The sequence below is a fragment of the Impatiens glandulifera genome, chromosome 9 (genome assembly GCF_907164915.1).
Source record: "Impatiens glandulifera chromosome 9, dImpGla2.1, whole genome shotgun sequence".
Classification (NCBI taxonomy): Eukaryota; Viridiplantae; Streptophyta; class Magnoliopsida; order Ericales; family Balsaminaceae; genus Impatiens; species Impatiens glandulifera.
In genome coordinates, this window is record NC_061870.1 from 38069211 (window position 1) to 38093628 (window position 24418).

The 24418-nt window shown below is 34.6% G+C and overlaps 3 protein-coding genes and 1 pseudogene across 3 annotated transcripts; all 4 read left to right on the forward strand.

Moving 5' to 3' along the window:
• Window positions 1-4579: 4579 nt before the first annotated feature.
• LOC124914642 (enoyl-CoA delta isomerase 2, peroxisomal-like) lies at window positions 4580-5481 on the forward strand. The gene has a single exon (XM_047455235.1). The coding sequence runs from the start codon at window positions 4646-4648 to the stop codon at window positions 5366-5368; it is 723 nt and encodes a 240-aa protein (XP_047311191.1). The 5' UTR covers window positions 4580-4645; the 3' UTR covers window positions 5369-5481.
• A 246-nt stretch (window positions 5482-5727) lies between these two features.
• LOC124916433 lies at window positions 5728-12275 on the forward strand (annotated as a pseudogene).
• A 2414-nt stretch (window positions 12276-14689) lies between these two features.
• Window positions 14690-19504, forward strand: LOC124914106 (1-aminocyclopropane-1-carboxylate oxidase homolog 1-like). Its single transcript, XM_047454585.1, has 4 exons — window positions 14690-15046; window positions 18564-18772; window positions 18848-19169; window positions 19251-19504. Exons 1-4 carry the CDS (start codon window positions 14729-14731, stop codon window positions 19500-19502), a joined length of 1101 nt encoding a protein of 366 aa, XP_047310541.1. The 5' UTR covers window positions 14690-14728; the 3' UTR covers window positions 19503-19504.
• A 2109-nt stretch (window positions 19505-21613) lies between these two features.
• On the forward strand, window positions 21614-23133 carry LOC124914105 (1-aminocyclopropane-1-carboxylate oxidase homolog 1-like). Its single transcript, XM_047454584.1, has 3 exons — window positions 21614-22219; window positions 22292-22613; window positions 22706-23133. Exons 1-3 carry the CDS (start codon window positions 21666-21668, stop codon window positions 22955-22957), a joined length of 1128 nt encoding a protein of 375 aa, XP_047310540.1. The 5' UTR covers window positions 21614-21665; the 3' UTR covers window positions 22958-23133.
• The last annotated feature ends 1285 nt before the right edge of the window (window positions 23134-24418 follow it).

Genomic DNA, 24418 nt, shown 5'->3' on the forward strand with positions numbered 1-24418 from the left:
TCATGCACGAGGCCGAAATTATATTATATTTTTTAAATCTTCGATGAAATCGATTAATCAATCCCACTGATTTTATTGATTTGATAGCCAACCAAACCTAACTTAAGTTTAAACGTGAATGAACATTTTGGAAAATCATACAACAAAAATTGTGATTATTTCTTTTTTCAATACAAGCTCTTATATCCATCCCTATCTATAATATAATATAATATAATAAAATTTTAATTTTAATTTAGTTTATTCAATAGTTATTAGTATACCTCATGTATTATTTTTCATCCTTTTAGTTCACTTTAAAAGTAAATCAATTTCATAATTGACATTTGACACTAGTAAAACCTCTTATTAGTAGTGTCAACTCAAATAATCAATTACTTCAAAGCCATATAAACATTACTTTTATATGTGATTTAGTTGCGTGAATATTAGCAATTTTTATAGGTAAATTCTAATGACTTATTATTAAATATACTAAGTAGGCTGGTGAAGTTAAAGACTAAGGAATAAAGAATGTACATACACAAATAATTTTGATAAAATTCTTTAAAACAACCAATAGTAAATAAATTATACAAAATAATATATAATTATAAATAAAATATACACGTATTAATAAAGTTTTAAAAAAAATAATGTAATTAATATTTTGGTGTTATATTTAAACGATATTTTATATTTATAATATAAATGAATATTTTTTTAAAAATTTAAAAATAAATAAAGTTTAAAAAAAAGTACAAGGTAGGAAAAGTTTTGGTACAATTTTTTGACTTTTTCTTATAGCACATGCTCCTTAGTACTTAGTAGTTAGGCAAACTTATAATAAATAAATATTAAGAAATTAATTATTCAAAATTATTAAGCACGTTAGATGTTCGTTTATTAGATATGCTCATGCTTTACATAGTTTCTTTATTAAATGTAAGCGATAGTACTACATAAAAAAAAAAATTTAGTAGACAACAATTTATCAAACATCTAGAAAATTCATTTAAAAAAATGTTGTTACCATCATTACAAAGTTAAAACCATAAAAATAGTAAAAGTTATTTATATGCAAAAATTAATCATATATTAAAAGAAATATGAAAATATTGAAGAATTTTATAAAAATATATAAAAAAAAATAGTGAAGAAAACCTAATAAAAACATTTTTGTAAAGTATTTGTTGTTTTTTTTATTCTTTATAGGTGGCGCTGCCTTAGCATAGAATATTCTATGCATATAAGTAGTGTTTGTATTTCACTCATAAAATGATATATATATACAAAAGTGAAGCATCACCTTCTTTATTTGTTACCTACACGACCGTAACATCGAACTAACCCCTCCCTCCTTATTTTTATCATTTCTTTCCAATTTTCACTCATAAATTCCCACACTAAACTATTTTGTTTAGAAGCATTTATAATTTACTAAATAATAATAATAAATAATATTATAATTATATGTGAGAATTCAAGAATCATCCTCAAAATATGCATGGTCTATATTTAGATCAGAAAAAAAATTATTTGTTAAAATAATTCTTAAATTATTGAAATAATTTTCAAAAATAAACATTTTCAAAAATAACTTGTAATGTAATTTTTAACGTTAACAACTTAATTTATAATAAAAAAATAGAGGCTTTACTAATCAGAACATAATAGTTTAAAGAGAAATTTGTAAATTGACAAATACTTTAAGGGATTATGTATAATTTGACTATCTTAAACTTTTATAAAAAAAAATAAATGTGTTATTCAGAAACTATGAATAGTAATAATAAAAATACCTATTATCTTGAGCACACACCCCAAAGCATAAAACCTAACATTATCTTATGCGCACATCCCAAAGCATATGTGATATAATAATTATTATTTTTTAATTGGATATATGTTACATTAATTATAAACACAATCAACTAAGTTATCCTAATAAAATAAATAATTTTTCATTAAAAATTATCCTAATCTTCTACCAAATAAATTTCAATTTATAAAATAAAAATAAAATAAAAAAACTAATTAAATTAAACGTATAAACTAATAAAAGTTCATTTACCTACTATTAAAAATTGGCTCATTTAGTTTAATTTTTTTAAATTATTTTTTTTAATTTAATATTTATTTTTTTACTCTACTTATTTTTTTATTAATTAATTAATTTATTTATCTCATTTTACTATTTTTTTTATTTTTTATTAATTAATTAAGTCATATCTCCTTTACTATTTTTTTTTATTATTTGATTATTTTATTTTTATTTTTTTTACTATTTTTAATTTTATTATATCAATATAAATTATTTTAAAATTATTTAGTCTTTTTAAGGACTAATACTTTAATATTGTAATATATAAAGTAGTTCAATATTTATTATAATATTTAATTAGTTAAATTATAGAATAATATATTTATTTGTCCCCTGTAATTTTTACTCCATTTTGCATAAAATAAATATGACGAGTACATAATCAAATTTCTTGAAAAAAAAAATTATACAAGTAATCCCTATATATATAATGATGCTTAATTTTTAAAGTGTCCGGATTGCCGGGTCGAGAGTTGTGGTTAATTTGGATATTTATGTGAGAGTAAATGGATACTTGGGTCAGATTGTGGCTTGACTCGCCCATAAACTTAAAACGGTTAAAAATAAAATTAAAAATAATATTTGTATGTTTCGAACTTGCAACATAACAAAACAAAACAAGTACAACATTTTAATCAAAAAGGCTAACAACACTTTATATTTAAGATTTAATACCAAATTTGTTGAACGCAAAACATTTTAACAATAAAAGTTCAAATTTTTAACTAACTAGTATATATATATATATATATATATATATATATATATATATATATATATATATATATATATATATATATATATATATATATATATATATAATTTTTAAAGTTTCCGGATTGCCAGGTCGAAAGTTGTGGTTAATTTAGATATTTATGTGAGAATAAATGAATACTTGGGTCGGATTGTGGGTTGACCCGCTCATAAACTTAAAACGGTTTAAAATAAAATTAAAAATGTTATTAGTATGTTTCGAACTTGCAACCTAACAAAATAAGTATAACCTTTAACCAAGTGTGATTGAGATGTGGTTTGTCGAGGGATAATAGACCGATATCATTTGAAAGTGGTTAAAAAATATGAATTAAATATTTGAATGACCAAAGTGTGAGGTCACGATGCTAATTATTAAAAAATATGAATCAAATATTTGATTGACAAAATGAAAGTATAAAGTCACGAGATGAGGGATTCATTCGGAAAAAATATGTGATGAAACATGTGAGAAAATAAGTTGTTTTATCGAAGTGAATAAAATGTGGAATGAGAGCGTTATATTTTTTATTTTAATAATTTTAAACATTGAATAAATATTATTATAATTTTTTTAATTTATTTTGTTTTTTTCTTATCTGTTTATCCGTGTGTATCACGGAAATTTTCCTAGTTATTTAATAAAAATTCTTAAGTAAAATATGAAAATATTAGAGTATCAAAATATTGAACTATTTTATACATTACAATATTTAAAAATTAATCTCTAAATGAGACCAACTAATTTTAAAATAATCGATGTTATATAAAAAGAAATAAAATAAAATAAAATAACAAAACAAAAATAGTAAAAAGAAATATATAAATTAATTAATTAATAAAAAAATAGACAAAAAAAATAATAAAAATAATAAAAAGAAATAAAGGAAAAAATTAAGTAATAAAAAAAAGAAAAAATAAATAAATATTTAATTAATAAATATTTGTTTTTTAAAAAACAATTAACCATGGAGACTAGATAAGCCAATTTTTAATAGTATATATACGTTATAAATTAACTTTTATTAGTTTATACTCAAGTTTTTTTTTTAAAATAATTAAGTCAAATAACAAAAATAATAGGAACTTCAGCTAATAATTTTCCATTTTAATTTTAATTTTATAAATATTAAAAGATTTTATTGGAATAAATTTTGTATACATTAAAATAAACATAAAATTAATTAAACCTATTAAGCCAGATAAATATAGAGCTTAGTGTATCTATTTAAACATTGCAACGAAACAATGACAATGAAAAAACTATTGCAAACTGCTAAATTGCAGACGAATAAATGCATTTATAGTTCACCTAATATGAGAAAATAGTGAGAAAAACAATTTCATAAGACGAGTAAATAATACTAATAAATAAGTCCCCAAAATATTTAACAATCTTAAAATCAACCATACAACTACTGCCTGTTGAAATAAATTGTTTAAACTATCCAAATATTTTGACATATAATTTTTTTTCAATAATAATTTTGAATTGAATTTTATCTCAAATATTCGGATATATATCATCATTACTGAATTGTAAAAGAATATATTATGATTGGAAATAGTTTAGTAATAAAATCATATAATATTTACAAAGATTACTGTTATCAAAACTGGTACCGTATTAGAAAGACCTAGAGAAAAAAAGTTGTAAGAGATATTTAAAATAAATAGAAATAATTGAAGGGGTTATTTGAAAATGGTGACATTTTTCATTTATAAATAAAGACAAAGAAATCAAAGCAAATTCAAAAGCTCCTTCTTATCTTTGAGCACACACCCCAAGGATCCATCATCATCATCAAGATGTGCAGCTTAGAGAAACGCGGCAACATCTTCTTCCTGACCCTCACCGGCAACGATGAGCATCGCCTGAACCCTAACCTAATTGCCTCTATCCGATCTCAACTCTCCCAGGTCCGACAACAGGCAACCCCTGGGACCGTCCTGGTCACTTCCGCCCAAGGCAAATTCTTCTCCAACGGATTCGACATCGCATGGGCCCAATCCGCCGGTGATAAAGCTGTCGCTACCGATCGCCTTCACCAAATGGTTGACCTTTTCAAGCCAGCCGTTGCGGATCTGATATCCCTCCCGATCCCAACGATCGCGGTGGTAGCAGGGCACGCGGCGGCGGCAGGCATGGTCCTGGCCGTGAGTCACGATTACGTAACGATGAAGAGTGATCGGTGCGTCTTATATATGAGCGAGCTTGATATCGGATTGACGTTTCCTGATTACTTCACGGGTCTGTTCCGATCGAAGATTGGATCGGCGAGTGCGATGAGAGATGTGATGCTGAAGGCGGTGAAGGTGAAATCGAAAGAGGCGTTGGCGATGGGTCTGGTCGAATCGGAACACGGAACTGGGGAGGAGGCGATGGAGGCTGCGGTGCGAATGGGAGAAGGGTTAGCTAAGAAAGGATGGAACGGGGAGGTTTATTCGGAGATACGAAAGGCTATATATCCCGAGTTATGTGCCGTCCTTGGATTGACCACTAAGACAGTCATTGCCTCTCCACGACTCTAAATTATAAGTTTTGTTTGTTCTTTCTTAATCTGCTGCTGCTGCTGCAATGTTTTACCATCTTTTCTTTTGAATAAAAGTCTACCTACCAGTTTCAGAAAAACCAAACATTCCAACATGTGATGGCTCTATCTATATTAATTCAAAACCACAAACCCACAAAAGAAGATAAATTCATCTACAATTAATATTAGTTTGGGGATCTTCTGCAGGCAAGAAATTAATAGCTTTGTTAGGAATTTTGTAATTTTGCAGATGGTAACAAATTAATGACACAATTAGTTGGCAAGTGTTCTATTTTTATTTTCAACATATAGTGTTGTCCATGGATTTTAATTACAATTAGTTGAGAGCATAGAGTGATGGGGCCGGCCGAGGGTGAGAATGTGGTTGAGCATCTATCTATAAGACAGACTTTATACGCAGATGATGGAGCCCATAAATTATTGAGACCTACAAACCCTAGATCTCTCTTGGGCTCATGTTATCCAGATACTTGCTATCATATAGATTAATTTGTTAGTCATAGTTCAGACTTCAGTGTCATTTCCTTTATTTATTTATTTATTTATTATTATATAAGCAAATTTGGCTTTCCAAATTTATATTTATACCGAGGATAATAGGAAATGAAATTTGGGGAAGGAAGGATGAGACGGGTTGGTTTTTTGGGGTTGGAATAGTACGAGGAAATATAGATAAATTATTTAACTTTTTTAGCCTTTTACCTCGCATTTCATCTCTTAAATTCACTTTTCCAATAATTTCTCGTTTATATATTTACTATTTTCATTCTTGACCAATAGAAAAAAGAAAATAATCAAACACCATAATCCTTAGAGAAAAAATGGCATAGGAATAGTGAATTGAAGGCTTTCGATGAGACCAAGGTTGGAGTGAATAGGAATAGTGAATTGAAGGCTTTCGATGAGACCAAGGTTGGAGTGAAGGGTTTGGTCGATTCAGGAATTCCCAAAGTCACTAGAATCTTCATCCACCCACCACAATCCTTTCACCAATTCCCAACTGCAGCTACTGCTGCTGACTATTGAGTTATGGAGCCTACACTTATAATAAACTCTACATTGTTAATTAGAGTTTATCTTTTTTGATTTTGGGCTTGGGCCTGACCAAAGTTATTTAAGTTTATTACTTGAATGTTTACCCTATAAATATGTAATTATTAAGAGTTTACATGGTGTAGACAGAATTCTAGAGAGATAAAGTGTGAGGCAAAAACTCTGTATTCCTTCTTCTTCTTCATAGTAAATCTGGTGGTGGCTGAAGTGGATGTAGCTCAATTTGAGTGAACCACTATAAATCTGTGTGTTATTGTGTTCTTCTTTCTTGTGTTTTTACAGATTGTTTTCAAGCTGGTAGGATTTGCGAGATACAAATCCTAACAACTGGTATCAGAGCAACTAGGCTAGATCTGAGCATTGGAAACAATGGCAAGTGAGAATAGTATAGGACATGGGATTGGAAGATTTGATGGGACAGATTATGCCTTCTAGAGAATGCAGATTGAAGATTATCTCTATGAAAAGAAGCTTCATGTTCCTTTGAGTGAGAAACCAGAGAAGATGGATGAAGCTGAATGAAAACTCCTTGATAGACAGGTTTTGGGAGTTGTCCGATTGACGCTAGCCAAGACAGTTGCTCACAATGTAGCAAAGGAGAAGACCACCATGGGTCTGATTAAAGCTCTTTCTGATATGTATGAGAAACCATCTGCTAACAATAAGGTACACTTAATGAAAAGACTCTTTTACTTAAGAATGGTTGATGGTACTTCTGTCACTACTCATTTGAATGAATTCAATACAATTGTGAATCAATTGCTATCTGTTGAGATTGATTTTGGGGATGAAGTTAGTGCCCTGATTTTGTTAGCATCTCTACCAAATAGCTGGGAACCTACGAGGGCAGCAATTAGTAATTCAGTTGGAAATGCTAAACTGAAATTTGTTGAAGTTAGAGATCGTATTCTTGCTGAAGAGGTTCGTAAAATTGATTCTGGTGAAACGTTCAAAGGTTCTGCTCTGAATGTGGAAAACAGGAGCAGAGGTAATGCTAGAAATTTCAACCGAAGTAAGAGCAGATCTATGTCAAGGAGCAGGAGGAGTCAGTCCAAGTCTGGGAGGACATTTGAGTGCTAGAATTGTGGTAAACAGGGTCATCTGAAGAGGAACTGCAAAGCACCGAAGAAAAACGGTGATGATAAAAATGATGCAGCCAACGTTGTTACAGAATCTGTCACTGATGCGTTACTTTTGTCTGTTGATAGCCCGATAGATTCATGGGTTTTGGACTCAGGAGCGTCTTTCCACACCACTGCTCACAAAGAATTAATGGAGAATTATGTGGCTGGAAACTGTGGGAAAGTTTATCTCGCAGATGGTGAGCCACTGGATATTGTTGGCATTGGTGACATCAAATTGAAGATGACAAATGGTTCTGTTTGGAAGATTAATAAGGTGAGACACATTCCAGGTTTAATGCGCAATTTGATCTCTGTTACACAACTTGATGAAAAGGTCACAATTTCAGTTGTGGAAATGGTGCATGGAAGGTGACTAAAGGAGCAATTGTTGTTGCTCGAGGTCACAAAACTGGAACGTTATACACGACTTCAACTTGCAGAGAAACAGTTGTTGTTGTAATTGATGACTCGAAGAACAGTGAGATATGGCATTGCAGGTTGGGCCATATGAGCGAAAAAGGGATGAAAATACTTTTGAAGAATGGACAGATTCCAGAACTGAAGTCTGTTGAACATCAGTTATGTGAAAACTGCATTCTTGGAAAACAAAAAAGGGTGAGTTTCTTAAAATTCTGGGAAGAGCTCAAGAAAGAAAGACTAAAGTTGGTACACACTGATGTGTGGGGACCTGCACCTGTTTCTTCTATTGGCGGATCATACTACTATGTGACTTTTTTAGATGATTCAACAAGAAAAGTATGGGTTTACTTTATGAAGCACAAGTCTGAAGTATTTGCTATTTTCAAGAAGTGGAAGGCTTTGGTTGAAAATGAAACAAATCAGAAAGTTAAGTGCTTGAGATCCGACAACGGAGGTGAATATATCAATTCAAATTTCAAAGAGTATTGTGCTGAGAATGGGATCAGTATGGTGAAGACTGTTCCCCGAACGCCTCAAGAGAATGGAGTAGCTGAAAGAATGAATCGAACATTGAACGAGCGTGCTAGAAGCATGAGATTGCATGCAGGGCTGCCTAAAACCTTTTGGGCAGAAGCTATTAATACTGTTGCCTAATTGATAAACAGGGGACCCTCTGTTCCTCTTGAATTCAGAATTCCTGAAGAAGCTTGGAGAAATAAAAAGGTAAACCTTTCTTATTTGAAAGTGTTTGGATGTTTATCATATGTTCATATTAATGAATGTGATAGGAGCAAGCTTGATCCAAAGTCTAATAAATGTTTTTTCATTGGTTATGGTGATATCGAGTTTGGTTATCGTTTCTGGGATAATCAAAATCGGAAGATCATTCGTAGCAGAAATGTTATCTTCAATGAACAGGTTCTCTACAAAGATTGTGTTGGGAAGACATCATGTGGTGATTCCAAGTTGGAAGAGACTGGTACAATCGATTTGAGAGAATTTTCAGCTGAATATATACCGGTTGTCGAAGAAGAACAATGTGTTGTTGAAGATGAAATCGTTGAGAACGTGGCCCCAGAGGTAAATCAGCAAACACCGGTTATACAGTTGAGAAGATCATCAAGGAATCGAAAACCAGTTGAGAGGTGGTCTCCATCTCTAAACTATATCTTGCTGACAGATAGAGGTGAACCTGAATGCTATGAGGAAGCAATACAATCTGATGAATCGGTTAAGTGGGAGTCTGCGATGAAAGATGAGATGGACTCTTTGATGTTGAATCAGACTTGGGAGTTCACTGAGCTACCAAAAGGAAAGAAAGCACTTCACAACAAATGGATCTTCAGGATTAAAGAAGAACATGATAAAATCATGAGGTACAAGGCAAGGTTGGTTGTGAAAGGATTTCAACAGAAAGAAGGTATTGACTACAATGAAATCTTCTCTCCAGTAGTTAAATTGATGACAATTAGAACTATTTTGAGTTTGGTTGTGAAAGAAGACCTTCATCTTCAACAAATGGATGTCAAAACTGCTTTTCTTCATGGTGATCAAGATGAAGAAATTTATATGCGACAACCAGAAGGATTTGAAATCAAAGGAAAAGATGAGCTTGAGTGTAAGCTTCAGAAGAGTCTGTATGGTTTGAAACAGGCTCCAAGGCAATGGTACAAGAAGTTTGATAGCTTCATGAAAAGTAACAATTTTTTGATGTGTGAAGCTAATCATTGTTGCTATATCAAGAGGTTTGATAAATCGTACATTATTCTTCTTCTCTACGTTGATGACATGTTGATTGCTGGAGCAAGCTTGTATGAGATTAACAAGCTTAAGAATGAGTTGTCTGAAAAGTTTGCAATGAAAGATTTGGGTGCTGCAAAACAAATCCTTGGGATGAGAATTTTCAGGGATGAAGAAGTTCTCAAGTTTTCACAAGAAGAATATGTGAAGAAAGTTTTAGCAGGTTCAACTTGTATGATACAAAACCAGTTACTACCCCCTTAGCTAGTCACTTCAGACTATCTAAAGATCAGCCGCCTTCAACAGAGGAGGAGAAAAATTAAATGGCAACTGTTCTGTATGCCTCTGTCATTGGTTGTATTATGTATGCGATGGTTTGCACAAGACCAGACATAGCACATGCAGTGGGAGTTGTTAGCAGATTCATGAGCAATCCGGGTAGACAACATTGGGAAGCAGTAAAGTGGATACTACGATACTTAAGATGAAGTACGGGTCTTGCTTTCTGTTTTCGAAAGTCTAATATGGGTTTGGAAGGATATGTTGATGCTGACAATGGTGATGATGTTGATAGTAGGAAGAGCACAACAGGGTACATTTATACTTTGGGAGGTACTGCAATCAGTTGGGTTTCAAAATTGCAGAAGATTGTTGCTCTTTCTAGTTGTGAGGCAGAGTATGTTGCTGTGACAGAAGCTGCTAAGGAGATGATGTGGTTACAACCTTTTTTGCGAGAATTGGGTCAAGACTACGAGGGAAGTGTGTTGTGATGCGACAGTCAGAGTGCCATTCATTTGACAAAGAATCCTGTTTATCATGGCAGGACGAAGCATATACAAGTTCGTTATCATTTCATCCGGTCAGCTTTAGAAAATGGAGTATTAGCTCTTGAGAAGATTCCCGGGAGTGAAATCCAGCTGATATGTTGACGAAAACTGTGACAAATGAGAAACTGAAGTTGTGTGCAACTTCAGTTGGTCTTCTTCGTTAAGAAACCGAATGAAAAGCCACTATCGATCGAGAGATGATGAAGTTAGTCTCCAAATGGGAGATTGTTGAGTTATGGAGCCTACACTTATAATAAACTCTACATTGTTAATTAGAGTTTATTGGGTTTATCTTTTTTGGTTTTGGGCTTGGGCCTAACCAAAGTTATTTAGGTTTATTACCTGAATGTTTACCCTATAAATATGTAATTATTAAGGGTTTACATGGTGTAGACAGAATTCTAGAGAGATAAAGTGTGAGGCAAAAACTCTGTATTCCTTCTTCTTCTTTATAGTAAATCTGGTGGTGGCTGAAGTGGATGTAGCTCAATTTGAGTGAACCACTATAAATCTGTGTGTTATTGTGTTCTTCTTTCTTGTGTTTTTACAGATTGTTTTCAAGTTGGTAGGATTTAGGAGATACAAATCCTAACACTGACGACACCCGCTTCGTCTTCCCCACCACAGACCTCACTGGATCTCGCTAAGATCTATCCCGGCGACGTCAAATCGTGGACCAAGTCCGTCAGGCTTCCGAGTCTTGGGGATTCTTCTAGGTGATTAACCACGGAGTTCCCACGACAGTCCTTAAGCAGATGCTGGACGGCGTCCACAGACCAAGATGAAGAAGATAGGAAGAAATTGTACACAAGAGAGACGTGAAGAAGACCTTTAGGCACTACACAAATATCGATCTGTACAGTGCTCCGCCGGCTCAGTGGAGGGATAGTTTCTATTGCAACATGGCCCCTGTTCCTCCTAAACCAGAGGAACTGCCTCAAATTTGCAGATATATATATATATATATATATATATATATATATATATATAATTGGATATAGAATGGATATGATTATTAATAATTATTCATGTCTGTGATTGGTAATGGATGTAGAGATATTATGGTGGAATATTCGGATCATGTGATGCAATTAGGACTGGATGTGGTCGAGTTAATGTCAGAAGGTCTAGGTCTGAGTCCAAGGCATCTGAAGGACATAGATTGTGCAGAGGGTCTGGCTATTCTAGGACACTATTATCCGGCTTGCCCAGAGCCAGATCTCACCATTGGCACCACAAAGCATGCAGACAATACTTTCTTCACCGTCCTCCTACAAGACCATATGGGTTGTCTTCAGGTCCTTCATAAGGGTCATTGGGTCAACGTTCCTCCCAACCCTGAAGCTCTCGTCATCAACATAGGCGATCTTCTCCAGGTTAACTTTCTAGTATATATTTGCGGTTGATCTGTTTGAAATTAATAAAAAAAAGATTGTACCTTTGGTGGTGGGTGCAGCTGATTACAAATGACAAGTTCAGAAGTGTGGAGCACAGGGTGGTGGCGAACAAGGTGGGGCCGAGGGTATCGGTGGCGAGTTTCTTTTCGACGGGGTATACGCCGACGGAGAAGGTTTATGAGCCGATAAAGGAATTGCTATCAGAAGAAGAACCTCCTGCAAAATACAGGGCAACCACGGTCAGGGACTACGCTACCTTCTACACAGAGAAAGGACTTGATGGTACTTCCGCTCTCTTGCACTTTAGGATCTGAAATGCTCCGATCTTATATAATATTCTAAATAGTAAATATATACTTATGCCATTTGATAATACTCAATTATTCGTCTAAATCTCAAATAATTTACTTTTTCAATCAATAAGATTTGTTTTTCTAAAATCTTAAAAGAATTTCTAGAAATAACCCAAAATAGTAGAAGCTATAAAAAAAATATGAGATTAAAACATATGACTTGATACAAAATAAATAAATTAAAAGCCCATATATTTATGAGCACATCATTGTTCATTTTCTAAGATTGACATTCATATTTATATAGACTCGTAATTCTTTCTTTATTAATGATTTTGATATAATTTTCCTTTTTCCGTTTACTCTATAAAGTTTAGTACTTTTTCATGTATCATATCCTCATGTCATGGGAATTAACTTATTTTTCTTTTTTTAAGTTGGTTCAACAAGATATAAGTTCACCCTCTGAGATATGATCTGAGTTCATTAGGATCATCAGCTTCTACAAACAAACATACATGTCTTCTAAAGGTATTGATTTTTCTTCATTCCTTGGAATTATCTTATCTTTAAACATAAATAAACTGATGATGTAGACCTCTTGAATAGTGAACATTATGAGTCAGGAACATTGCTTAAATTGCAATAGGGCTAATAATTAAATTAACCGTTACTAAATGTAAACATCTAATAACTTCTTTTTATTGGGTTAAAATGGTCCATTAATATTAACAATTATAAGAATTGATTCCGCACCACGATATAAAAATTAAAAATAAAAACATAGAAAAATTAAAAACACGTTAAAAAGAGATTATTGATATAATAGATCTTTATAAGAATGAATAACTCACCAACCTACTCCACATTTTTCAGAACGAATATCAGAAGATGTCACATAATAATAACATTATGAATGATATGTATCGTACAACTATATTGAAAGTTTGACGTTTTTTCGTCTTTTAACGACGAACTTGTAAGGATTGACGGGTGACGGTTTTGTTCGTCGATGCTAATAATTTTTAGCGTCAGCGTTATGGCTTTTAGCGACGGTTTATGTCGTCGCTAATGATGTATTTCCTACTAGTGCAAATAATGAGATCTCGAATGAAATCTTTAACTCCCAAAGTTTTCCCAATAAAAATCATATGAAATTATTTTAGCGAACAACTTGTAGCAATTATCCACATGGAAACTATCCATATTTTGTCAACATATAATGTCTTATTTAAACAGTGACACTTGTTTACGTCCTACAAAAATTAAATTCTATTATGGGACGAAGTCTCCATAATGTTTAATTTCCTTCTATATCTAATTCGGTTAGCGAATTCACAAGACCGGTGATCAAACATATTCTTAACTATGACATTTCTACATATAGTAATGGAAACAAACTCATGATACGTCGTATCTAGACTCTTGATATTACATCAAATGTCGTCCCAAAATCTAATCGAAAAACCATCAATCACAATGAATCTAGACTGCTCACGAAAATTTTTCTACATATGAAAAATTTTCCTTCAAATGTTACACTTCGCTGGATAATTAGACATTTCGGTAAACCAACCAGATCAATCATTACCATAATTACATCTGATTATCGATGCTTAAAAGACACTGACTATTTGGCTCCATTGTAAATCTATTACACTATTTTGATAGAAGAGTTTTATTAAAAAAAAAATAAGATCTTGAATATCTAGACCTCCTTGATTTTTAAAATATTTAATTTTATCCCAACTGACTAGATGACAAAATGATGAGTTAGAAGATTCTCATAAAAAATTACATATTATTCTCTCCATTTTTACCATACACTATTGGGGAGAATGAATAACGACATCATATATGTGAGTATAGATGACAACACACTTTTAATGAGAATTAACCGACCCTTTTCGAGATTATTTTAGTTTTTTCCTCCACACAATTAATTATATTTTAATGATAATCGGGTCCTAATAAACATTGAATCGTAATTTTAGACTTACTTACATACCAAAATATGTTCATGAAAGATCACAAGTTCTGGACTCTCAACACTTTTATCAACCTTATCATTCTTCTATTCGAAATATAATTTGAAAAAAACATGTCTAATTTATTAGATTAATTCGAAGACCGAAACATTCATGGATAACAATAAAATATGTCGGAATATATTTAAAATTCTTACTTATAAGTAATATGAACCACAAATAAACAAATGTGATGCGTCTATCTTTTTTATTCACAACTCATTCCACGAGAGTCCATCAATTATTGACACTTATGAGCCTAAGTATTCAAAGATGAATTTGTTATTCATTGTTCATTGTCATTTTCTTTTTATTTATTTATTAATTATTATATATAGACAAATTTGGCTCTCTAACCGAGGTTACTAAATTTATATATTTAGTATCTTCATACTTGATCGATAGAAAAAGTAAAAAATCAAACACCAGAATCCTTTGTCTCTTTAGAGAGAAAGAATGGGCGGTGGTGAAGTAAAGTATGACAGGAATAGTGAATTGAAGGCTTTCGATGAGACCAAGATTGGAGTGAAGGGTTTGGTCGATTCAGGAATTCCCAAAGTCCCGAGAATCTTCATCCAACCACCAGAATCCTTTCTCCAATTCCCAACTGCAGCTACTGCTGGCGACGACACCCGCTTCGTCTTCCCCACCATTGACCTCACCGGATCTCGACAAGATCCATTCCGGCGACGTGAAACCGTTGACCAAGTTCGTCAGGCTTCCGAGTCATGGGGATTCTTCCAGGTGATTAACCACGGAGTTCCCACGACCGTCCTTAATGATGCGGTGCGAGTCGAAGAGATTGGAAGATAATCTAATTAAGGAAGGGATTGGAAGATATATTCTAATCAAGGAAAGGATTATAATATATATTCTAATTAAGGAAGAGATTACAAGGGATATTCTAAATTAAGTAGGGATATTCTTGTTATGGAAGGAATATCCTAAATTAGTGTAATTAAATTGTAATTAGACGTAATTCCTAATTTAATACGTGTAAGTCCTATAAATACCCTGAAGGTATTCCATTGTAGGAGAAGAAGATTATTAATCAGAAAACGAGGTTTCCTCAATATCTATCGACTTTCGGTATTCGTAAGAATCAACGAATCTTGATAAAGATTCATCCTAGCCACGCACGCTGCATCAGTTGGTATCAGTTTCCAGTCGACCCTGAGGTATGCCGCCCCGAAGACAGCCGCGCAACCCTACCCCTGGTGCTGATGATGGTGACCTTGCTGAGTTGCGACGTGAAAACGCTGAGTTTCGCCGTGATAACGACGATTTGAAGCGGCAGGTTGAATGGTTGACGCAGCGGATGGATGCATCTATGCACATGCACCACCCTGAAGATGATGTTACGATGACAGATGAAAACCCCTTCGGTGGTCTTCGGAATCGATCCCCTGAACGCCCCAATCATCGCTGGGAGCAGGCTTTCAGGGTGGACATCCCTAAGTTCGATGGTAGTCTATCACCGGAAGAGTTTATTGATTGGCTTTCTCAGGTTGAAGAGATTCTGGATTTCAAGGAAGTTCCTGCAGATCGTCGTGTACCCCTTGTTACGATCCGCTTACATGGTCGTGCACAAGCATGGTGGCAGCAGTTGAAACAGACACGTGTTCGTCATGGTAAGGCAAAGCTCACGAATTGGGACAAATTCAGGAAGCATATTAGGGCTGCGTTTCTACCATATAATTACGAACGTAACCTGTACCAGCGGTTCCAGAATCTTCGTCAGGGTTCTCGTTCCGTGGATGACTATTCCACTGAGTTTTACACCTTTGTGGCTCGTGTTGACCTGTCTGAGTCCCCTCTCCAGTTGGTTTCTCGCTATATTGGTGGCCTTCGCCTCCAGTTGCAGGATATTTTGAATATGTTTGATCCCTTGACTGTTTCTGAGGCACATCAGCGTGCTTCACAGGCTGAGAAACAGCTAGCCAGGCGCGGTTCGGGTAGCTTTGGAAAACAGGTTGTCCCCACTAGTGGCATTGGTTCTTCTTCCCAGTCGGCCCATCCCACCCCAGCCCCCCCTCGCGGCACTACAGCCCCCCCGCAAGGACGTCCCGGTGGCTTGCGTTGTTTCAATTGTGGTGAAGTTGGCCATCGCCAAGCAGAGTGTCGCAACCCAAAGTCCACCAATCGTGGTCTTTTTACTGAGGTGGATGATACTGACTCTGCTCTTCCTTCAGATTCAGCCCCAGTGTATGATGTTTATGATGATGAGGCAGCGGAGGAGTATGTTTCTGGTGATGTTGGCCCCCTTTTGGTGATTCGTCGATCATGTTTAACCCCTCGTGCTCCTGACAACGAGTGGTTACGCAATAATCTGTTCCATTCCACTTGTACCATCGGTGGCAAAGTTTGCACCTTCATCATTGATGCTGGGAGTTGTGAGAATGTGATTTCTGAGGTTGCAGTTTCGAAGCTGGGTCTGTCCACTGAACCTCATCCCAAGCCTTATCGCTTGTCCTGGCTGAGTCAAGGTACGGATGTTACAGTTTCGAAGCGCGTACTTGTTAATTTTTCCATTGGTTCCCATTATCGTGATGCTGTATATTGTGATGTGGTTCCTATGGATGCTTGTCACCTTTTACTTGGTCGCCCTTGGCAGTTTGATCATTCTGTTATACATGATGGGCGTGCTAATACCTACACGTTCTTATTTCATGGTACCAAAATTGTGTTGATGCCAAATCAGCCCAAGAAGGGTGCTGCCCCCACTCATCATGCGTCCCCCCCTACCACCTTGTTGTCTCGGGGTCCTTTTCAGACCGCCATGGTCGAATCGGGCATGGTGTTTGCTCTATTTTGTTCGCTGATTACCTGTGGTGCTAGTTCTAAGGTGCCTATTCCAGTGCAGCCGCTGTTACAGGAGTTTGCAGATGTTTTTCCTGAGAATCTGCCTTGTGCCTTGCCTCCTTTGCGTGATATCCAGCATCACATTGACTTGGTTCCAGGTGCTGCCCTACCCAACCGTCCTCATTACCGCATGAGTCCCAAAGAACATGAAGAGTTGCGTAGACAGGTGGAGGACTTGCTGGCTAAGGGACACATTCGAGAGAGCCTTAGTCCCTGTGCTGTCCCGGCCCTTCTTTCCCCAAAAAAGGATGGGTCTTGGCGTATGTGCATTGATAGTCGTGTTATCAACAAGATTACAGTGCGTTATCGGTTTCCTATTCCCCGGTTGGATGACTTGTTGGATCAGTTGGGTGGTGCTTCTGTGTTTAGCAAACTGGATCTCAAGAGTGGATACCATCAGATTCGTATTCGCATGGGTGATGAGTGGAAGACTGCCTTTAAGACTCGTGAGGGCTTATATGAGTGGCTGGTTATGCCGTGTGGTCTGTCGAATGCTCCTAGCACCTTTATGCGTATGATGAACCAGGCTCTTCGCCCTTTCATTGGGAAGTTTGCTCACAATCATGCTGTTAATCGCTCCACTGGTTTCAGTCCTTTCCATGTGATTTACGGGCTGTCTCCGCGTGCTCCTCTTGATTTGTTAGCGCTGCCCAGCAAGGTGCGTCCTCATTCCACTACTGCGGATTTTGTTGGTCAGTTGGCTCAGGTTCATCAGACCACTCATGACCGCTTGGTTGCTGCTACTGCCAAGTACAAGGAGAAGGCTGATTCGAGAAGGCGTGCTGTTGATTTTGAAGTTGGTGACTTTGTGTGGGCTATTCTGACTAAGGATCGTTTTCCAGCTCATGAATATAGCAAGCTTGCTGCTAAGAAGATTGGTCCTGTTGAGATTGTGGAGAAGATCAACCCCAATGCTTATCGTTTACGCCTTCCCAGCCATGTGCGTACCTCTGATGTGTTCAATGTGAAGCATCTTGTTCCTTTTGTGGGTGAGTCTTCTTCTGATGAGGATGATGCGGTTCCAGATTCGAGGACGAATCTTTTCTACCCTGGGGGGAATGATGCGGTGCGAGTCGAAGAGATTGGAAGATAATCTAATTAAGGAAGGGATTGGAAGATATATTCTAATCAAGGAAAGGATTATAATATATATTCTAATTAAGGAAGAGATTACAAGGGATATTCTAAATTAAGTAGGGATATTCTTGTTATGGAAGGAATATCCTAAATTAGTGTAATTAAATTGTAATTAGACGTAATTCCTAATTTAATACGTGTAAGTCCTATAAATACCCTGAAGGTATTCCATTGTAGGAGAAGAAGATTATTAATCAGAAAACGAGGTTTCCTCAATATCTATCGACTTTCGGTATTCGTAAGAATCAACGAATCTTGATAAAGATTCATCCTAGCCACGCACGCTGCATCACTTAAGCAGATGCTGGACGGCGTCCACAGATTCTACGACCAAGATGAAGAAGATCGGAAGAAATTGTACACGAGAGACGTGAAGAAGACCTTTAGGCATAACACAAATTTCGATCTGTACAGTGCTCCGGCGGCTCAGTGGAGGGATAGTTTCTATTGCAACATGGCCCCTGTTCCTCCTAAACCAGAGGATCTGCCTCAAGTTTGCAGGTATATATATATATATAATTGGATATGATTATTAATAATAATTATTTATGTCTCTGTGATTGGTAATGGATGTAGAGATATTATGGTGGTGTATTCGGATCATGTGATGCAATTAGGATTGGATGTGTTCGAGTCAATGTCAGAAGGTCTAGGTCTGAGTCGAAGTCATCTGAAGGACATGGATTGTGCAGAGGGTCTTGCTATTCTAGGACACTACTATCCGGCTTGCCCAGAGCCAGATCTCACCGTGGGCGCCCCAAAGCACGCAGACAACGATTTCTTCACCGTTCTCCTGCAAGACCATATGGGTGGCCTTCAGGTCCTTCATAAGGGTCATTGGGTCAATGTTCCTCCCAACCCTGAAGCTCTCGTCATCAACATTGGCGATCTTCTGCAGGTTCATTTTCTTACTTTGTAGTATTTGCGCATGAGTTTGAAATTAATACAAAAAGATCGGACCTTTGGTTTGTGGGTGCAGCTGATAACAAATGACAAGTTCAGAAGTGTGGAACACAGAGTTGTGGCGAACAGGGTGGGGCCGAGGGTGTCGGTGGCGAGTTTCTTTACGACGGGGATGACACCGACGGGGAAGGTTTATGAGCCGATAAAGCAATTGCTATCAGAAGATGAGCCTCCAAAATACAGGGAAACCACGGTCAGCGACTACACTACCTTCTACACAAAGAAAGGACTTGATGGTACTTCAGCTCTCTTGCACTTTAGGATCTGAAATGCGCCCATCTTATTCCAGTGATTTTATTCTAAATATATAGTTAATGTCATTTGATAATACTCAATTATTCATGTAAATCTCAAATAATTTACTTTTTCAATTAATAAGATTTGTTTTTTTATAAAACCGTAATAAAATTCTTAGAAATAGCCCAAAATAGTAGAAGCTAAAACAAAAACTATGAGATTAAAACATGTGACTTGATACAAAATAAATAAATTAAAAGCCTATATCTTTATGAGAGCATCGTTGCTCTAAGATTGACATTCATATTTATATAGACTCGTAATTCTGTCCTATTGATTTTGATTTAATTTTCCTTTTTCGGTTTGGTCTATAAAGTTTGGTTCTTTTTCATGGACCATATCCTCATCTCATGGTAATCAACTTATTGTATATTTGAGAAATTGTATATGCATTTTTAAGTTGGTTCATTAGGATTATGAGCGTCTTATCCAGCTCTTGTTTATTGAGATAATAATTTTTTATAACGTAACAACTTATTCCACTAGTTACCAGAACTAATATTAGAATACGTCATAATAATAGTATCATGAATGATCCACATCGTACAACAATAATTATTGAAAATTCAACGATTTCACTCGAACTAGATAGTGTACCAGAAAATAATCGAGATGGTAATCAACAAATAATTTATTCATGTCATATCAGTCGCCTTAATTTAAATTTCACAGCAACTAACAAATAATTTAGGCATCATCTAGTAAATCTTAATTATAATTCACAAAATACTTCAGATAATAGTCACCTTTAAAAATGCAAAAGTAAGCAATCCATTAATTTCACATACGACAACGACTTATCATAATACAATTTTTTTTCATAATACCAAAAGAATCTCACGAGAACGCCCTTAGTGAATTAAGAAGATCTCAACCACACAACCACTAATTACATAGATATTTACAATCCACTTATCCATCTTTCAAAATTTAGTCTCACTAAAATAATATATGACACAACCAAGAGTCCAATAGTGACGTAAAGACTAATTTTTTCACACCATCAATCTCATAAACATTTGAGATAATAATTATTTCAATGAAATCTAATTAGAATAACTCTTTCTCGGTTTCGAGACTCAATTTTGTTTTTGTATTTAATCCTGCAGTAAATCAATTAATTTTTTTAACTGACAACATTAATAGTTGTTCGATAAAAAAAAGCTTAGTGGAAACTAGTGGTGTTCAACCGGTTGTTAACTAGTTCGATTAAAATATGGTTTTGCTTTTTATTTTACAAAACAGTTAACCGACAAGTATTGATATCAATTTTACCGAAAACTGTTATTCAATTAAATAAACTCACTAAAAATACGAAGACACAAGAATTTTTTAAGTAATTTTATCATATTTTCATCAATAATATAATTTCTTTAAATTATAATTTTATAATTCCAAGTTATTTTAATATTATAAAAACAATTTTACACATTTCAAATGAAACTATTACTAAATTAAATACCAATAGAACCCTTAATTTGTAATCATTAATACGAGGATATTCAACAAATCAATGACTATTCAACAAATCAATGACAATTAGTCTTTTAGCTTATCCTAACCAATTTATTTATTTAATTTTTGGCAGTTTATTCAAAGGTTATATGTGACTGTTGTACTTTGTTTAAGGGCTTGACACATACATAATAGCTTTAGTAAGATAAGAGATCAATACAATTAATTAATAGTAGTTTTTCTTAAGTGAAAGTTCACCCCTTTTATTTAATTTGTGAGTTTCTCCAACTTACTTTATTTTAATTTTTAATAAAAAAAATTATTTCCCTTCCTTTCATTTGTTTTTTTTCTCAATCTTCATTTAACAATAACAACAAAATATTTTCTAACATGTTTCAACTAATTAGGATTAAATCTTATGTTTTCTAATTTTTAAAATTAACTTTGTCAAATATAAAATTAAAGTGTAAATCATATTTTTACATAAAAAGATATATTTCACAATAAATTGGATGTAACCTATATTTTCAAAATCATTTTAGATTTCCTCAAATGATATATTCAAAGATCAAAACTTTGATGCACTAACTTGATGAGAGAAAAAGGAAATTATTAAAATCAAACAATCAGTATCCTTTGTCTGTTTATCAGTTTATAGAGAGAGAGAGAGAGAAAAAGAATGGCGGGTTCCAACAAATTTGATGTTGCCGGTGGTGAAGTAAAATATGACCGGAATAGTGAATTGAAGGCTTTCGATGAGACCAAGCTTGGAGTGAAGGGTTTGGCCGATTCAGGAATTCCCAAAGTCCCGAGAATCTTTATCCACCCACCACAATCCTTACTCCAATTCCCAACTGCAGCAGCTACTGCTGGTGACGACACCCGCTTCGTCTTCCCCACCATAGACCTCACCGGATCTCACCAAGATCCATCCCGGCGACGTGAAATCGTGGACCAAGTCCGTCAGGCTTCCGAGTCATGGGGATTCTTCCAGGTGATTAACCACGGAATTCCCACGAGCGTCCTGAACCAGATGCTGGACGGCGTCCACAGATTCTACAACCAAGATGAAGAAGATAGGAAGAAATTGTACACGAGAGACGTGAAGAAGTCCTTTGGGTATAACACCAATTTTGATCTGTACACTTCTACGGCGGCGCAGTGGAGGGATACTTTCTATTGTAACATGGCCCCTGTTCCTCCTAAACCAGAGGATCTGCCTCATGTTTGCAGGTATATATACATATAATTGGATATGATTATTTATTAATAATAATTATTTATGTCTGTGATTGGATATTGTAGAGATATTATGGTGGAATATTCGGATCATGTGATGAAATTAGGATTGGATGTGTTCGAGTTAATGTCAGAATCTCTGGGTCTGAGTCGAAACCATCTGAAGGACATGGATTGTGCAGAGGGTATTACTATTCTAGGACACTATTATCCGGGTTGCCCAGAGCCAGATCTCACCATTGGCGCCCCAAAACATGAAGACAGTGATTTCTTCACCGTCCTCCTGCAAGACCATATGGGTGGACTTCAGGTCCTTCATAAGGGTCATTGGGTTAACGTTCCTCCCAACCCTCAAGCTCTCGTCATCAACATTGGCGATCTTCTGCAGGTTCATTTTCTTACTTTGTAGTATTTGCGCTTGAGTTTGAAATTAATAAAAAAAAGATTGCACCTTTGGATTGGTTTGTTTGGTGGGTGCAGCTGATAACAAATGACAAGTTCAAAAGTGTGGAGCACAGGGTGGTGGCGAACAAGCTGGGGCCGAGAGTATCGGTGGCGAGTTTCTTTACGACGGGGTTTATACCGACGGAGAAGATTTATGAGCCGATAAAGGAATTGCTATCAGAAGAGGAACCTGCAAAATACAGGCCAACCACGGTCAGGGACTATGCTACCTTCTACAAAGCGAAAGGACTTGATGGTACTTCTGCTCTCTTGCACTTTAGGATTTAAATGCTCTCATAATAAATAAATTCATGTGAATTATTTGAAAAGCTTACACTATATATATATGTTTGATAAAGTTTAATGTATAATTATGTCATTTGATAATATTATAAAAAAAAAAATTTCAAAAATAAATAATCAGCCTATTGCTTCGTGGATCTATTCAATTAAGAGAGTATCAATTATTCTATAGTTAATTGTGTTTATACTTAAAATGCCAACTTGTTACAAAATTTAGATGAGTAATAATGGCTACACTGAAATAGTAGAACCTCTTAGTTAAGGAAGAAGGTGTATAAACTCAAAGTCCTCTCAATTGGGAAGTTGAAAAATGTGTTGGGAAGACTGTCTCTTTGTGAGGTATTCCCACTATCAAATTGCATTTCTTATCATTTTGTCAAACCTATCTTGATATGAGAGTTCACCAAAATAATTAATGTTTCTAGTACACTTCAATGAAATGATCACTAATTCTACATGTCTTATTCCCTCATAGTAGCTAATTTGGTAAACAAAAATTGAACTAATAGGATTTATATTAAAAGCACATGATTTATTCAAGTTTGAAGTTGTCTTACATAAAGATGATATTAATGAATTTTAAATTGCTCAACAACTATCAAATTTTAGTCATATTCCAAATATACTCTTAAAAGAAAATTTTAAATACTATTTAATTCACGAAATGCAGAAGAATGTAAGACACTTATTCATCTTTCATCAGTACATACTACTCATCATAAATACATCATTTTTGTATACCTATCCGACAAAATCTCATCATATAACACTCTAGCCAAATACTGAGATCTAAGAAAAATCTTAAAATTCCACGACTCTTTCAACACCAATAGTATGGAGATAACTTAACCTACAAATTATAACTATACCCTACGTGATAATAATTAATGTTTATAAATATGATGTATAATTGGTGTTACTTCTTTACGTTCTACCATGATCAAAATTTAGAATGAAAAAAACTCTTTCACGATGATGTTGGGCCTGTAAATATTATGTATAATTGGTGTTACTTCTTTATGTTCCACCATGATCAAAATTTAGAATGAAAAAAATCTTCACGATAATGTTGGGCCTCCTTCTATGTTATCTAATTCAATTAAAAAGTATTATCATTCCTTCTTCAAATAAAGACATTTCTTATTAATGTTGTCATTATCAGTTATTCCTTCTATTTTTTTTTGTTTTTTTTTTTGGAAGACATCACCCTAAGGCTAAAACTTATGATATTTTAGTAGAAATTGAAATGTAATTTTTAGTCTCTTAACAAGAGATTTAAGAGATAAGCCATCTTTTATTCTGTTTTTAAAATGATAGATGAGTGTTTAGACGAAATGTGTCTGAAAATTCCAACTTTGGAAGGTGAGTGTTGACTTCTAGCTAAAAAATATATGACTTTTCCCTCAGAGCTTTTTATGGTTCTTAAATTACTGGTATATTATCTAA